A 17,654-nucleotide genomic window follows, 5' to 3' on the forward strand; every position below is an offset into this window, starting at 1 on the left:
CTCCTATGCATGGTACTACCCGTCCCTTAACAGCCGTTTAATTAAAGGATCAAAAACTCATGCAGCTAACAGGCTGGGGTTCCTTTAATGGGGGGGGCCGCCCTCGACTCCCCCCACCCGCCCCCGGGCATGGGGCAGCACCGACTCCCGCCGCTCCCTTCCCGCCAAAGCCAGACGTTCCTTGGAGCGCGCGCGGGGGCGCGCGTTGGGCGAGCTCCTCCTCCCGGCGGCGCGCAGCGGAGGCGCGCGGCCTCGCCAATCAGCCGGGAGGAGGCGGAGCGGCGCGCGGGCCGGCCGGCCCCCTTTGCGCGCCGAGGATGCCGCTGCCGCTGCGAGCGCTGGAAGGAAGGGGGCGAGCGGTGACGGCAGCGGCGGCTGCGCAGGGCGCACGGCACGGCCTTGGCACGGCGGCGGCGGCGGCGGGCCTGGCGGCCGGAGCAGGAGGCGAGGCGGGCGGGCACCTGCTGCTGCTGTCCCCGCCGAGGGGTCCGTGGCGCAGCGGGAGCCGGAGCAGCGGAGCCGGAGCCGAGAGCGCGGACCTGGCCGGAGCGGCAGCGTGAATGAAAGTTTGGTCCGAATTGCGCGCCGGGTAAGGAACAAAGCGCTCCTCTTTCCCACTTTCGCCCGCCAATCCCACCCCCGTCTCTCTGGGTTGTGTTTTATTTTGCCTCCTCCTGATGTGGGAAGGACCCCGCAGCCCCTTCCTCATCCACCCCATAATATTTCCCGACCCCAAAGGAGCCCCCTTTTTTGGTACCCCCTTTTGTTCCCTAAGCGCCAGTGCGCACCGAGGCAGTTTTGGAGAGGCCCGCATTTTAATGCCCCCCAAAACCGAGCCTGCTAGTGTGAGACCCCCCCTCCTTCCCCCTCCGATTGACTCTTATCCCCACATCTGTCTTGGGATCGCCCCACTCGCTCTGTGGGTCTCCCGAAGTTCCTTAGCTCGGCTCAAGGAAGCAATCCCCACCCCCTGCTTTTACGCACGGCTCTCGGCTAAGCCTTTCTAATCCGCTGCTACGCTCCCCTTTTCTTCCATTTCCTCCATTATTAAGGTTGGGGAGGGGAGACCCCATTCCTAACCATCTAAAAAAAAAAAAGCCTCGGTTTTTCCAGAGGATTGAATCCTCTTTCTGTCGGAAGCAAGGAGCTTCGTCGGTTTCCTGGGAACCGCTTTTCTGTTTTCCTCCTCCTTTGACCTCTTCTCAGCCATATAGTCTTCCCTCCCCCTTGTTACTATTGTCGCTTATGCCTTGCCTGTGGCTGAGTTTCCGCCTCCCCACCATCCTCTTTAGAAAGAATTACATTCCTGAACCCCTGTAGGAATGATGGACAATATCTTGGCCAGAGAGATGATACAGTTTTCAGGAGGGAATGCCATTTCTTCTCCTTTTAGTGGAGGTTCTTATGTGCTGTAAGCCGCCCAGAGTGGCTGGGGAAACACAGCCAGATAGGTGGGGTAATAATAATAATAATAATAATAATAATAATAATAATAATGCCTCTTGTCCATATTTTGTGCCTCTCAGTTGTCTCCCCCCCTCTCTTCTGTGATATTTTTTCTTCTTGCTTTGCCATGTGGTTAATAAGGTTGTGCTCTTCTGGAATATGAAGGGTTAAGTGTGTGTGTGTGTGTGTGTGTGTGTGTGTAAAGGGCTGGTGGTAGATGTGGGGTTATTTTGAATTTTGCTCCAGGGAATGAGATGAGGGAGGACACTCTTGTGGGTTGCATGGGAATTGTTTACTTGTTGGGGAGATTCAATCTGTGCCAGGGAAGGCGTGCTGTGGTCAGTGGCGCTTTGGTTTATTTCGATTTGGCTCCTGGTGGAAGGGGTCTGATCCCTGCCTGTCTTCTCCTCCGCTCCCCAAGCAACACGAAAGGCCGACGTGCCCTTTCATTAAAAGTTGCATTTTGCTTTGCTTTGCTTCCCTGTGGGGTGTGACATTGTCACTCTCCGCATTAGTAGCAAGGGGACTTTTTTTGCCACAGCTTGTACGTGATGGCAAAATCTCGCCTATGAGCCAGTGACTTAAGAGAACAGTGTCCCGTGAGCTGGATATCAAAGTTGTTAATGCCTTTTGTAGATAAGTGATCCCTCCTATTCTCCCTTGTATCCCCTGATAGCTGGAATTATTCTGGATGCATGCATGAGTGGAGGCTGTTCATTGGCCTTGGGTAGAACCACTGCTGGTTTGCCTTCCCTACTTCACAAGGTTGTTGTGATCTTTCAGCCTTATTGGAGGAGGAGTGGAATACTAACGTCACACATAATTAACAGTTATTAGCAAGCTTGAGCTGCTTGATCCCTCTTGCCAGATGTAGTCACATGATTACGGACTGAACAATTTATTTGTGTGTGTGTGTGTGTGCACTGCTGGAGAGGATTTTTCTTGAACCTTTGGTGAATGACGTTCTTTGTAATGCTCTTTTGCGGTTAATGGTGTGTTTTTTAAAGTGTCTTCTTGTACAGTAGAGCACTCTTAACAGATCTCCAGTAAGTTCACGCAGTGGATAGGATTTCCATCACAAACACTGTCTGCACAAAGTTCTTCTAAAACACAGTCCCATACTCTGCCTTGATCTAAAGAAAAAGTTCTGAGTGGGTTGCTGATAGAGTTCCTAGCAGACTTGTTGGGTTGAAACTGAGTTCCTACATTCTTCAGCCTCATAGTTGGCATGTCTTTGTTGTATCTTCAGAGTTTTGTTCCCATAAGAGTGAACAGACCTTCTGTCTATCCGTTAAAAGGCAGGATAGACTCCTTTGCATTCACACGGTCAATTTTAAATAGACTCCTCTGTTCTTGCCTGGTGGGCAAGCAAAGAACCACAGCAACTGAGACACAGGTCCTAGCAGCTAGATTAATCTAGAAGCTTTAAATAATTGCCATACTTGCCCGTAGTCTTTTGCTCAATTAAAGTTGGAGGGACGCATTTATTTTCCTGGTCAACTCCCAGCATGATGAGCAGATACACTCCTTGCAGCAATGGGCTTGCCTAATTCAGCCTTTCTCAAACTTGGCTCTTCATAGGTTTTTTGGGACTACAACTCCCATCATCCATGAGCACAGGCCCTGGTAGCTAGGGATGATGGGAGTAGTAGTCCAACAACACCTGGGTAACCATGTTTGAGAAAGGCTACTTAATCTTGCCCAGCCTGCCAGAGTTTAGGGCTGAAATGGTGCTTTCTACACATTGGCGACAATTCTAGGACCTGTGGCACTGTAGCGAGGGGCAGGGATGGGGAAGTTGTGTTCAGACCTTGTAGGATCACAGCTCTTTAACTTCTCCGACCTTGCTGGCTGGGACTGATGGGAATTGGAATATGAACGCATACAGAGGACTTGCAGCAGGGGTCAGCAAACTTTTTCAGCAGGGGGCCGGTCCACTGTCCCTCAGACCTTGTGGGGGGGCCGGACTATATTTTGAAGGGAAAAAAATGAACGAATTCCTATGCCCCACAAACAACCCAGAGATGCATTTTAAATAAAAGGCCACATTCTACTCATGTAAAAACACGCTGATTCCTGGACCGTCCACAGGTTGCGCCGGATCCGGCCCCCGGACCTTAGTTTGCCTACCCATGACTTGCAGGTTCTCTACCCATGGTTAGTCCAGTGTTAGTTTCAAAATTGCAGTGCTGTACAAAAAGCTGGGGGGGGGGGAGTATCCCTGATGGGGGGGGGGGAGCCGGTTTGGAAAGCTGTGTATTAAATCTTGCCGGTCTTGTTTTCCCTAATCCTTCATTTCACACGTTGTGATCATGTGAGTCCGCTGCCGCTGCTGGATTCCTTTGAGGTTTTTCTTTGGAGCCTGTGTTCTTTTCTGGAGTCAAGGGGAAATGGACACTTATGTAATAGCTTGGTGGAGATAAAATGTTGACTTAGCTGAACCAGGAGATACAGAATGTGACCGGGTGCAGTGGAAGAAGATGTCAACTTGGAGAAGAAGCATTTTAACAGATTGCATTGTCTTTGGAGGGAGATTTGCGCCCCACTCTTATTTAAGTGTTCACACAACCATGCTCTGCTAGACAACCACTCCATAGGTTCTTTCTCTGAAGGGCCAAAGTGTGTGTTGCAAGCATGTGTGTGTACAAAGTGGCAGGCAATGGAGAAGAATCTCTGGAGAGCTGGGTTTAGTCAGAGTAGACAGTGCTGTTCTCGAGGGATGAGTAGAAAAACTCTCTTATTTATACCAGGTCATACGATGCTCCTGCACCAGCGAAATAAAAACACAACCCCCAGTGAGAATAAGAGCACAGTTTTGTGGGGTTCTGTCTGTTTCCCACAAAGGCTGATTTGGTGCAGGGTTCTTAATATCTGTCAAATGGAGCGTTCCCAAGAAGTAAATGGCTTTGGCCTCCCCATTGATGTTGGTTTTCTGGAAATGAGGGCAGTTTGCCTAGGATGTTGTTATGGTGCCTCGGAGAGCTCTCTGACGTAGTTCGTTACGTTTTACTTGTACCGAGTAAGCAAAGCTAAAAATCTTTGCGACCACCAAGCTTGTCTAATACTGTATTTGTAGTCGGCATCCGTTTGTTACCGATGAACTTAAGCAATGGAAAAATGTTCACGGGGAAAACACAGTGCTGGAAAATTTGCCGCCCACCATCACTAGACAGTTCTTTTGTACTGCTTTAAGGGACGCGGGTGGCGCTGTGGGTTAAACCACAGAGCCTAGGACTTGCCGATCAGAAGGTCGGTGGTTCAAATCCCCGCGATGGGGTGAGCTCCTGTTACTTGGTCCCTGCTCCTGCTAACCTAGCAGTTTGAAAGCACGTGAAAATGCAAGTAGATAAATAGGTACCACTCCGGTGGGAAGGTAAACGGCGTTTCCGTGCGCTGCTCTGGTTCACCAGAAGCAGCTTAGTCATGCTGGCCACACGACCTGGAAGCTGTATGCTGGCTCCCTTGGCCAATAAAGCGAGATGAGTGCCACAACCCCAGAGTCAGCCACGACTGGACCTAATGGTCAGGGGTCCCTTTAATGAACCTAATGAACTGGGATTGAGAGCTTACGGTTAGCACAGGGCCAGGCAGGTGGCTGGGAGAGGGAGGGATCAGGCCCATTGCTCTCCCTTGTCATTCTGTAAGATCTTCAAGAGAGAATTAGCAACTGCTAGTGCACTGTATTGTACCACCACACTTCCATCTTGACATAATCTGAGGGTGGTGGCACATTCCAAGAACCTCCAGGCTGATGTTTAATTTCTCTTGTTGCAAATAATCTTGTGCCCAAGGCCTATGTGCTTTGCGAAGGATCAAGTCAAATCCAGCCCGCCAGCCATGTTTCCATGCCTTCCAGCTTCTTGATCCCCTTAGGCGTGTGATGGGATCGAAGGTTTATTTACAGGGGCTGTTTTCAGCTTGATAAGAAGGTAAATTTTGCAGGCCTATGAGGTGTGCCACACATTCTGTTATAATGCGGGAGTCCTTCAACTCTTGGGTTGAATCTATACAGTGGTGCCTCGCAAGACGAAAATAATCCGTTCCGCAAGTCTCTTCGTCTAGCGGTATTTTCGTCTTACGAAGCAACCCTATTAGCGGATTAGCGCTATTAGCGGTTTAGCGGCTATTAAAGGCTTAGCGGCTAAAAGGCTATTAGCGGCTTAGCGGCTTAGAAAAAGGGGGGGAAGCGGAAAAAAATCGCAAGACTTGCAAGACGTTTTCGTCTTGCGAAGCAAGCCCATAGGGGAAATCGTCTTGCGAAGCAGCTCAAAAACGGAAAATCCTTTCGTCTAGCGGGTTTTCCGTCTTGCGAGGCATTCGTCTTGCGGGGCACCACTGTAGTAGGCAACCTGGAGCCCTTCAGATGCGTTGGACTACAAGACCCATCGGTCCACGCCATCATGGCCAGTGGTCAAGAGATGATGGAATTCAGAAGGCACCAGGTTGTGTGTCCCATAGAATAAACACACTCCTCCACTTGTGCCCTTCTGTCTCCTGAAAGAAGTAGCGACGTTCTGAAAATGGCTTGTTCCCTGTAGCCTTTTCGCGACTGCTTGTTGATACGGAAGGTTCACATGCAGCTCTTTACACCTGCATGTCACTATTACTCAGTGCTTGATGACTGATGGCTGACTACAAACAAGCTGGCAAGGGTTGTTTGAGGTGAGATTGGGTGTAGCCGAGAGCTCCTTCTCTGATACTAAATCTGTGGAAGATTGGCCACACCAATCATCACATGAAGTATAGTAATTAAATGATGTGTGTATATGTGTATGTGTATCTATCTGTCTATCTATCTATCTATCTATCTATCTATCTATCTATCTATCATCTATCTATCTATCTATCTATCTATCTATCTATCTATCATCTATCTATCTATCATCTATCCATCCATCCACTCTAGAGCAGCAGAACCAATATTTAGTCATAATAAATTCAAGTCATTGTCAATGCCATTGCCAACAGCTGGGACACAAGTGTCATGAGAATACTTAGGAATGATACCACTCAGTCCACTGGTTCTCTTCCAGAATCAATAAGAACGTGGCGTTTTTGAAAGCCGAGAGCCGGTGCAGGGAAATAGGGTCAATACCTTTTGTGCCAGAAATGTTTCAGAAATGAATGAAGCCATAGAAGCTACTCTATAGCTTAGTCAGCAGATCTGGAAAAGATCTGGGACAGGGGTCAGCAAACTTTTTCATCAGGGGGCCGGTCCACTGTCCCTCAGACCTTGTGGGGGGCTGGACTATATTTTGGAAAAAAAGAGAACAAATTCCTATGCCCCACAAATAACCCAGAGATGCATTTTGAATAAAAGGACACATTCTACTCATGTAAAAACACGCTGATTCCCGGACAGTCCACAGGCCGGATTGAGAAGGCGATTGGGCCGGATCCAGCCCCTGGGCCTTAGTTTGCCTACCTATGATCTAGGAGGTCCATGACTACACAAGGGTCCACTATAAAGATAAAGGGACCCCTGACAATTAAGTCCAGTCGTGAACGACTCTGGGGTTGCGGCGCTCATCTTGCTTTACAAGCCGAGGGAGTCAGTGTTTGTCCGCTTCCGGGTCACGGGGCCAGCATGACTAAGCCGCTTCTGGCAAACCAGAGCAACGCACGGAAACACCGTTTACCTTCCTGCTGGAGTGCTACCTATTTATCTACTTGCACTTGGACGTGTTTCGAACTGCTAGGTTGGCAGGATTTGGGACCGAGCAACGGGAGCTCACCCTGAACCGGGACCTTCTGATCGGCAAGCCCAAGGCTCAGTAGTTTAGACCACAGCGCCACCCGCGTCCCCTTCAGGTCCACTGTAGAAAGCAAGAATTGGGTGCAACGCGGCACTTTTAAGCCTGAGATACAGTATGATTGTGGGATGAGAAATGGGATGCCGATCAAAGATCTCCTGGAACCATTCACAACTCTGTAAAAATGGCTGTCCATTTTTTCTGAAACTTTGTGTGTGTGTGTGGGTTATAGGTTTCTTTTGTTTCTGTTCTTGCTTAGCGTTTTAATTTTGCATTTTTAGGCTGTCACCCACCCCGAGATCTTTGGATGAAGGCCCGTATGCAAATTCGTTAATAAATAAAATCGTACCACGGAGTCGTCTCCTAGCAATGGCAGGCGCAAGGGCCCTTTGCTTCCAGTTGTGAAGTGGGGGGATTTCCAGGGTCTCTTCTCTGCCCTCCAGTCCCTTGGCTATTTCTTCTGCTTCTCCTACTAGCTGTTGTATCTCCTGAACAGATGTGTCATCCCAGGGGCACAGCTTGTTGCAACTGGGTGTCACAGCGAAACTGGGCGTCAAAGCTGCATTTGCATAGCTGAGCTGCTCCCTATATCTTTTCCCCTTAGATAAGAAGGCCGCAAAGGGCGCATGAGGCAAGACTGAATGGAGTTGTGTTGTTCTCTCGAATGCTGTGTGCAAGGCGGCCTGCCAGCTGAATAGAGCTTCTACTAAGCTTCTGCCGCCTCAAGCCTTTGCTCACGTCACAGACGCTGTTGTAACTGACTCTAGCCACTGACTTTCTGGGTTGAGGGGTGGAGCAGACTTCTCAGTTAAACAAGTCTTCTTCTTCTTCTTCTTCTTCAACTGATTAAAAGAGGAGAACTTTGGAAATAACTTGAAAAGGTATACTTTGAAGGTCTTGCGGCCTATACAGTCATACCTCATGCTATGTTTGCTTCAGGTTGCGTCCCGCAGCGACCCAGAAGTACCGGAAAGGGTTTCTTCCGGGTTTTGCCTCATGTGCAGATGCGCAAAATGATGTCATGTGCAGGCGCAGAAGCGGCGAATCGTGACCCAGGGCTGCGCAGATGTGGGTTGTGTTCTTTTCAGGTTGCGAACGGGCCTCCAGAACGGATCCCGTTCGCAACCAGAGGTACCACTGTATTTCCATGTTTTGTGACTTCAAACCACCGTTGCGGTTCTCTCACCAGAGTACTTGTCCCAGACTTGGATCTTGGCATCCAGGAAATTCATGTGTGTGTGTAGGTCTGGAACCAATAGCTTCAAGTTTCAAGAAAAGAGATTCCGACTAAACATACGGAAAAACTGTCTGACAGTAAGAGCTGTTCAGCAGTGGAATGGTCTCCCCCAGAAGGTTTTGGGCTCTCCTTTCTTGGAGGTTTTTAAGCAGAGGTTGGGTGACCATCTGTCGTCGATGATCTAGTTGAGATTCTTGCATTGCAGGAGTTTGGACTAGATTACCCTCAGGGTCCTTCCAAAATACACACACACACACTGTGGTACCTCGGGTTAGAAACGCTTCAGGTTACAAACACTTCAGGTTACAGACTCCGCTAACCCGGAAGTAGTACCTCGGGTTAAGAACTTTACCTCAGGAAGAGAACAGAAATTGTGAGCCAGCAGGAGGCCCCATTAGCTAAAGTGGTACCTCAGCTTAAGAACAGTTTCAGGTTAAGAATGGACCTCTGGAATGAATTAAGTACGTAACCAGAGGTACCACTGTATATATATATATAAATAAAAACAATCATTTCAACACTTGTGCATACAAGTGTTCGTATTTGGGGGATTCGTACAGTGGTGCCTTAGTTCTCAAAATTAATCTGTTCTGGAAGTCTGTTTCCAAACCAAAGCGTCCCAAAACCAAGGCACGCTTTCCCATGGAAAGTAATGCAAAATGGTTTAGTCGGTTCCAGACTTTTAAAAACAATCCTAAAACAGCAATTTAACATGAATTTTGCTATCTAACGAGGCCTTAAAATGAATCACAATAACAAATTGACAGGAAAAGCCTCAAAAACAAAAATGCAAAATAAATAGCAAAAACAAAAGTGCCAAACTTAATCCGTTCCGGAAGTCCGTTTGACTTCCGAAATGTTTGAAAACCAAGGAGCAGCCTTTGATTGGTGCAGGTGCCACGGAAACAATAGTCGTCAGCCGCATCAGATGTTCGGCTTCCGAAAAACGTTTGAAAACCGGAACACTTACTTTTCGGCGTTTGGGAACCAAGGCATTTGAGAACCAAGGTGTTTGAGAACCAAGGTACCACTGCATTTGGGGGACTACATTGTTTGTATTAGGGGGATTCTGCAGAAGAGGCTTCAGCACCAAAGCCGTGGATCGAAAGAGGAGTAGCATTGCTCTGACTTTGCTTAATGTGCAGCCGCTGTCTCCTTCCTATGTAAGCTCTTCGGTTGCTCACTTTCGTTTTTTGTAGCCACAAGGTCTGAAACTCTGTGTGTGGAAGAACACAAAGAGCAGCTCATATAACTGAGCTTCAGGTCCCATAGCCACAAGAGCATCCATTTAGCTTTTTTTGTTGTTTTTTTCCAGTTAGGCTGCTTGTTTTATTTTTTTCCTGTTGACTAATGATGGAGATTTTTCAATAGTCTAAAAGCGTGCTTTTAGTGCTGTTATGTACTGCCTGCAAATGAATGCTGCTAGATAAAATTCCTTTGGAAACGGTTCTGAATGGCACCAGTGAAGAAAGCTACTTGCATTCCATTACCCTGTGTTAATGCTGTAAGTGAGAGAGCGCATGCCAGAATTATGTGCAGGCAATTTAGGGGCAGAGCAATACTTGTATTTATTGATTCCATCTCTCTCTCCCACCCCCCACCCCTTATCATGCAGTTTCAGAATGAATGACAACATGCATTTAAATGCCTGCAATTAAAATCCAGTGATCAGAACAGTGATAAATGCAAACTAAAATGATTTAGAAAGTGTAACATAGATGTGCAGTGCAGTCCCAAACAGGTTTAGGTGGGAGTAAGACCCTTTGATTTCCCTGGCATTTTTTTTCTTTCTATAGACCAGTGATCATAGTCGTGCATCATGGAATCTGCCAGAGTTTGTGTTCTGCTTTCTTTAATTTTGTCCCGTGCAAAATTGCTTTTGCATGATCGGTCTGGCCAAAATTGTTTTGTTCCTCTTATTGTCCCATCCCATTGTTGTAAGAGCCTCTTTCTTTTCGTTTTCTAAACGCTCTTTTCATAGTGGGTTTGCACCCTATGCTTTTCATCCGTTAATTTTTTACACCGTTTGGAATAAATAACTGCTGTTTTACTATTTTATAGCTTAGCTGCCTTATGATCCATACCGGTGGTGTACCTCTTTTGAGATTTGAGAGGGGGGGTGGCGGGGGGAGGGACAACTGCGTTGAATTTATTGGTGCTATATGTTTGTCTCTTGGTATGTAGGATCATTTGAGTGTTCAGTGGTACCTCTGGTTACATACGCTTCAGGTTACAGACTCCGCTAACCCAGAAATAGTGCTTCAGGTTAAGAACTTTGCTTCAGGTTGAGAACAGAAATCGTGCTGCGGCGGCAGCGGGAGGCCCCATTAGCGAAAGTGGTGCTTCAGGTTAAGAACAGTTTCAGGTTAAGAACAGACCTCCGGAACCAATTAAGTACTTAACCCGAGGTACCACTGTATCTAGTACAGTGGTACCTTGGTTCTCAAAAGCCTTGATACTCAGACAACTTGGAACACAAACACTGTAAACCTGGCAGCAAGTGTTCCGGTTTTTGAACATTTTTCAGAAGCCGAACGTCTGATGTGGCTGACGGCTATTGTTTCCGGGGCGCCTGCGCCAATTGCAAACTACCCCATCGCAGGTATTTGAACCGCTGACCTTCCGATCGGCAAGCCCAGGAGGCTCAGTGGTTTAGACCACAGCGCCGCCCGTGTCCCTATTTGCAAAGACTGTAGGGTGACCTTATAGGACCAGCTGGATCAATGGATGGATATCTGGTTGAACGCCAGAATGTCTGCCACCAGAGGGACAGTATTGGCTGAACTGGTGCCTGGAGCTGCGGAATGACCACCTGCTTGAAAATCTTCCCCAGAAAAGAGAAATAGATGGATAACTGGCTGGGGAATTGGCATTGAGTTTTGAGAAGGTTCCAAATGACTGCAGATTAGCATCCATCTGGCGTCTTGCCTTCCCTGAGGGGACACATCGATTACCTCCACTGGCGAAGGGCCCAGCTGATAGAAGTCAGCCTTGACCAGGCAGGAGGAGAATGGCACTAACTTGATTCTGGTTCATTTGCATGCTCCAAGCACAGCTTGTCTACCTTCCTACAGGCATGAGTGGGTAGCTGTCTCATCTTGAAGCTAACAAGCACCAGAGATTTCCCCCGCCCCACATGTAGATGCTAAACTTTCTTTTCTGATACGTTTCAACAGAAGAAAAACCCGAAAGTAATGAAAAATAGGAAGAGAGAGAGTTACATATCACATATTCTATTACATTCAAAATTACAGTCATTAAGAAGAGAAAGTCCCTGCCAGAGAGGAATGGCAAATCGAGCTGTTGGACTGCGCCGAAATGGCAAAACTGACCCAAAAGCTCAGGGACCAAGAAGACAAAAACTTCAAGAAAGAATGGGGGGGGGGGAATTATAATTTATTTTGGAGACCACACTAAGCAGATGAAAACATTAGCAGCATTTCAATCTCACTTGTAATATAACAAATACTATGGACAATATGGATAGATGTAAAATATAGAGTAAAAGGGACACGGGTGGCGCTGTGGGTTAAACCACAGAGCCTAGGACTTGCTGATCAGAAGGTCAGCGGTTCGAATCTTCCGTTGCTCGGTCCCAGCTCCTGCCAACCTAGCAGTTCGAAAGCACGTCAAAGTGCAAGTAGATAAATAGGTACTGCTCTGGCGGGAAGGTAAACGGCATTTCCGTGCGCTGCTCTGGTTCGCCAGAAGCGGCTTAGTCATGCTGGCCACATGACCCGGAAGCTGTATGCCGGCTCCCTCGGCCAATAAAGCGAGATGAACGCCGCAACCCCACAGTCAGCCACGATTGGACCTAATGGTCAGGGGTCCCTTTACCTTTACCTAAAATAAAGAGTATGAAATAATATGCAGTTGAAAATGTTCGCAATAGGACCCATGGAGGGGATGAGGAGAAGTCTTGCCGATTCAGAGAAATCTCTCCATATGGATATGCACTTGGTTTTGTTTTAAATTTACCGTATTTTTCGCTCTATAACACGCACCCGACCATAACACGCACGTAGTTTTTAGAGGAGGAAAGTCCGTAGGCATGCCACCCATAGGCATTCCCTCCATAACACGCACAGACATTTCCCCTTACTTTCTAGGAGGAAAAAAGTGAGTGTTATGGTGCAAAAAATACGGTATATTTGTAAAATCAAATAAAAACAAAACAAAAATGCAATCATTGACGGACTTCCCTTCCTCACCTTCCTTGGTTCGTTTTATATTCCACTTATTCTCGCCTCTTCTTAGTTTCCCCAATCTTCCTCTGCTCCCCCTGTGAAATCTAGCTCTAACTTACGCTGCTGAAAATCCTAACAGATGCCAAATTTCTAGGATGGGCAGTAGACAACAGCCTGGATGAATTAAGCCACAGTATATGGGGCACCTAGACAGCATCTTAAAAAGTAGAGACATCACCTTGCCAACAAAGGTCCGTATAGTAAAAGCCATGGTTTTCCCAGTAGTGATGTATGGAAGTGAAAGCTGGACCATAAAGAAGGCTGATCACCGAAGAATTGATGCTTTTGGATTATGGTGCTGGAGGAGACTCTTGAGAGTCCCATGGACTGCAAGAAGATCAAACCTCTCCATTCTTAAGGAAATTAGTCCTGAGTGTTCACTGGAAGGACAGATCGTGAAGCTGAGGCTCCAATACTTTGGCCACCTCATGAGAAGAGAAGACTCCCTGGAAATGACCCTGATGTTGGGAAAGATGGAGGGCACATGGAGAAGGGGACGACAGAGGACGAGATGGCTGGCTAGTGTTCTCGAAGCTACCAGCATGAGTTTGACCAAACTGTGGGAGGCAGTGGAAGACAGAAGTGCCTGGCGTGCTCTGGTCCATGGGGTCACGAAGAGTCGGACACGACTAAATGACTAAACAACAACATATGGGGCACTTATCTGCCTTGTGGCACTTTGCAGGCGTGTTGGTTGCAAGGAAGAAAAACAACAACACCCTAATATGTTTATTTTAAGACTTTCTGTGTGCAACAGAGTTGGGTGGCAGGTGTATTCTAGTAACTCGCCTTTCTCTTCCATTTATTTTCCATCTGCTGCGCATATTTGACAAGCAACGTGTGTGGGAAGGAGGCAAAAAATTCAAGTTTTGCCAACTGGGCTGAATGAGGAAGGACGGAACGCCAGTCCCACCCAGAGACAACAGTGCACTCTGTAATATTTCTTTATCTTGCAGTTTTTCAGTAGCAACGTTTATGAAGCCCGACATAACAATGTGATCTCAATGTTGATAATCATAGTCAGAGTGGGCCCATTGAAATCAGCAAACCTGAGTAACTGAAATTTCTTTCACCGATTCTACTCTGAGTATTTGCCCGATATTCACAGTATTTGCACTGGTTAAGGGAGGAAAAATAATTTTGTTGAAACTTAGGCTGCTTACGCACCAGACCTTTAAAGCACATTCAAAGCACCCTCCCCAAAAAAGGAGAATTATGGGAGCTGTAGTTTACCTGTCACAGAACTACAAGTCTAAGCACCCTTAAACTACAGGTCCCACAATTCTTTGCAGGCGGAGAACGTGCTTTGAATGTGTTTTAAAGGTCCAGGGTGTTTGCAGCCCTGGTTATAAGCACTTAATTAGCATCCAGCCTTCTCCTTTTACATGATTTGTCTTGGGGCCAAACCATGTGTAAGATGTATAAGATGATACCATGATAGCTTCTTCTTTGCCTAAAAGCAGCTGCGAGGGTTTGTATTGGTGCTGAGTGTACACACTAACCCCCCCCTAAAAGCTGCTATTTAGCCTTTGAAAAGGTAAAAAAGAAGTAAAACACGTATAGTTATCTTCTCTTCTCACATGGCTAGTGGCAACTATAGGGGCTGAAGTGATTTAAATCGGGGAAAGCATTAAAAAGAAGTTGTTCCAGCTGTGTTGTTTTGAGGCAAGAAAAAGGATATTGGATTGTCACAGGTTCACCAACGTGGTGGTGGTGGTGGTGTTAGCATAGCGTTGGGATAAGTGTTCAAAATGTGGGTTTTATTGACAATTATCCACAGTTGACAACAGGCAGTGTTTACCTGAGGAGCTATAAAAGGAAATTCACAGTAAACTAAAGTTTGGGATGGATGTGTTAACGGCTCTATACCTACTGTAGCTTCAAAGCAACCTCCCCTTCAAAGATTCTTGAGAACTGTAGTTTACTCACCACAGAACTACAGTTCCTGGAATTTCTTGCAGGAGAGGACGTGCAAACTATTCCCATACATTTAATGAAAGTTTCCCCAGCCACCCCAACAAAAGTTTCCCCAACCATCATTCCGTGCAGTTCCTGATGAACGCAAGTAAAATAAAACACGACGTGGGAATCCTTTGTCGAAGTGGATGCACATTTTGAAAATAAGCTAGGCCTCCACACCTTCAGATTTCTCTGTCTCACGAACTCTCTTGAGAGCCTTCTGGCTCTTTTCCTAGTGCGGTTTGCGCATAAAATTTGTCCGGAGAAAGGCCTGCAAGAACGTTGGTGCTTCTAAGAAGGCGTAAGAAGTGAAACACGTATTCCTTTACTAAGAAAATGAGCTATGGGGTTTTGTGGGTAAGGAAGTGGCTAGGTACTTCTGCAAAGAAGGCAAAGCTTCTCAAATTCCATGTCTGCCCTCGCATCGGCCAGGAAGAAGGTCTAAATGCAGTCCGTCGTGGAAAGAATGGCCAAATTAGAAGTTGGTATGTGCAAACCTTATGCGGCTTATTTGTGGGTGCGGCTTATATTCGGGCCAATATGGTACATCTATTGAAAAGGCCACTGTGTGACCCTCAGCCTCAGTGTTCAAAACTAGCCAGGCCCGAGACGCATTTTGCACCTGACTGTCAGTCACTTGCGATCAAGTGAAGACGCCTGGGTGCCAGGCTGGCTCCTGACATCTCCACCATCTGGGGATCATTGGATCTGGACTGATTTCACACACATAATAATAATAATAATAATAATTATTATTATTATTATTATTATTATTATTATTATTATTATATTTATTTATTTGTACCCCACCCATCTGGCTGGGTTTCCCCAGCCACTCTGGGCGGCTTCCATAGAAACCAAAAAACACTAAAATATCATACATTAAAAACTTCCCTGAACAGGCCTTAAGATGTCTTCTGAATGTCAGGTAGTTGTTTATCGTTTTGACATCTGATGGGAGGGTGTTCCACAGGGCGGACGCCACTACCGAGAAGGCCCTCTGCCTGGTTCCCTGCAGCTTTGCTTCTCGCAATGAGGGAACCGCCAGAAGGCCCTCTGCGCTGGACCTCAGCGTCTGGGCAGAACGATGGGGGTGGAGACGCTCCTTCAGGTATACTGGGCCGAGGCCGTTTAGGGCTTTAAAGGTCAACACCAGCACTTTGAATTGTGCTCGGAAACGTACTGGGAGCCAATGTAGGTCTTTCAAGACTGGTGTTATGTGGTCTCGGCGGCCGCCCCCAGTCACCAGTCTAGCTGCCGCATTTTGGATTAGCTGTAGTTTCCGAGTCACCTTCAAAGGTAGCCCCACGTAGAGCGCATTGCAGTAGTCTAAGCGGGAGATAACTAGAGCATGCACCACTCTGGCGAGACAGTCCGCGGGCAGGTAGGGTCTCAGCCTGCGTACCAGATGGAGTTGGTAGACAGCTGCCCTGGATACAGAATTGACCTGCGCCTCCATGGACAGCTGTGAGTCTAAAATGACTCCCAGGCTATGCACCTGGTCCTTCAGGGGCACAGTTACCCTATTCAGGACCAGGGAGTCCTCCACACCAGCCCGCCCCCTGTCCCCCAAAAACAGTACTTCTGTCTTGTCAGGATTCAACTTCAATCCATTAGCCGCCATCCATCCTCCAACCGCCTCCAGGCACTCACACAGGAGTAATACTGCATCCTGTAGAATTCTATCCATTATATTTTATTAGCACAATCAGACTAAATTTGTGGAAGCAAAATGCCATTTCTGTGCACCCTGAGCAGGAACAGTCACCATTCGGAGAAAGAGGCTGGAATTGGTCAATATATATTGACTGTCCCAGGTTCTAGTGACCTTCCTTCTTTAAGTTCTTTCACCTAGTTCAGTGTTGTCATCTGAACTAGCCAGATGTTTAACTGAGACTCAATCACAGTCATCGTTTGAAAAATAAGACTTTACAGTGGTACCTCGGGTTACATACACTTCAGGTTACAGACTCCGCTAACCCAGAAATAGTACCTCGGGTTAAGAACTTTGCTTCAGGATGAGAACAGAAATCGTGCTCTGGCGGTGCGGTGGCAGCAGGAGGCCCCATTAGCTAAAGTGGTGCTTCAGGTTAAGAACAGTTTCAGGTTAAGAACGGACCTCCGGAACGAATTAAGTACTTAACCGAAGTACCACTGTATAGCCGTCTTGCCCCAAAATAGCAACTAGATATTCCATTTTGGTGACTGCAATCTTTGGTTAAAGGAGCTATTTGACACCTAGCTTATATATTGTGAGTTTCTAACACTGCTGGGCCTGTCTTTGTCTCTTAGCCAATCTTGCATGTTGTGAGGATAGTATCGTGTTGCCCATTGCCTGTGCGCGCGCATGGCCTCTGTGTATTTCTTGGTTGACACGTCTGAGAGTTTTGGCATGTCTCAGTGCGGCACAGCAGTGGCAAAGCAATGCGCAGGCATGTGACTCGAAGACTCCACTGCGAGTCTCTGCTTCCCGCTGTAAACACAACAGAGTGTGCTGCTGTCGCCAGAATGCAAGTGATTTGCCTTGGCATGGCTCAGCCGACAATGGCTTTGGCAGCTGTTGCTGAAATCCAAGAGCTGACTAGCACTGGTGCCCTTCTCATGCTGCAATGCCAACCAAACCTAGGCTTCTATAGATTGTACCACCAGGACCTTACCTTGGGGCAGGGAAAATTCCTTCTGTCATCAGTATTTCTTCTGAATATGACCTATGGGCTTCAAAACACAGGCAATGTATCGTACCTAAACGGCCTCGGTCCAGCATATCTGAAGGAGCGTCTCCTCCCCCATCGTTCTGCCCGGACGCTGAGGTCCAGTTCCGAGGGCCTTCTGGTGGTTCCCTCACTGCGAGAGCCCAAGTTACAGGGAACCAGGCAGAGGGCCTTCTCGGTAGTGGCGCCCGCCCTGTGGAACGCCCTCCCATCAGATGTCAAAGCGATAAACAACTACCTGACATTCAGAAGACATCTGAAGGCAGCCCTGTTCAGGGAAGTTTTTAATATGTGACATTTT

The 17,654-nt window shown here is 47.3% G+C and overlaps 1 protein-coding gene across 2 annotated transcripts in view; it reads left to right on the top strand.

Moving 5' to 3' along the window:
• Positions 1 to 340: 340 nt before the first annotated feature.
• The window catches only part of GRAMD4 (GRAM domain containing 4), a 98,076-nt gene continuing 80,762 nt past the window's right edge, over positions 341 to 17,654 (top strand). For both annotated transcript variants that reach the window (XM_077935810.1, XM_028747834.2), the window contains exon 1: positions 341 to 589. In XM_077935810.1, the coding sequence (XP_077791936.1) occupies positions 561 to 589 (29 nt within the window). In that variant the 5' untranslated portion in view covers positions 341 to 560. The remainder of the gene's footprint in view (positions 590 to 17,654) is intronic.

Source organism: Podarcis muralis, chromosome 10 (genome assembly GCF_964188315.1).
Source record: "Podarcis muralis chromosome 10, rPodMur119.hap1.1, whole genome shotgun sequence".
Taxonomy (NCBI): domain Eukaryota; kingdom Metazoa; phylum Chordata; class Lepidosauria; order Squamata; family Lacertidae; genus Podarcis; species Podarcis muralis.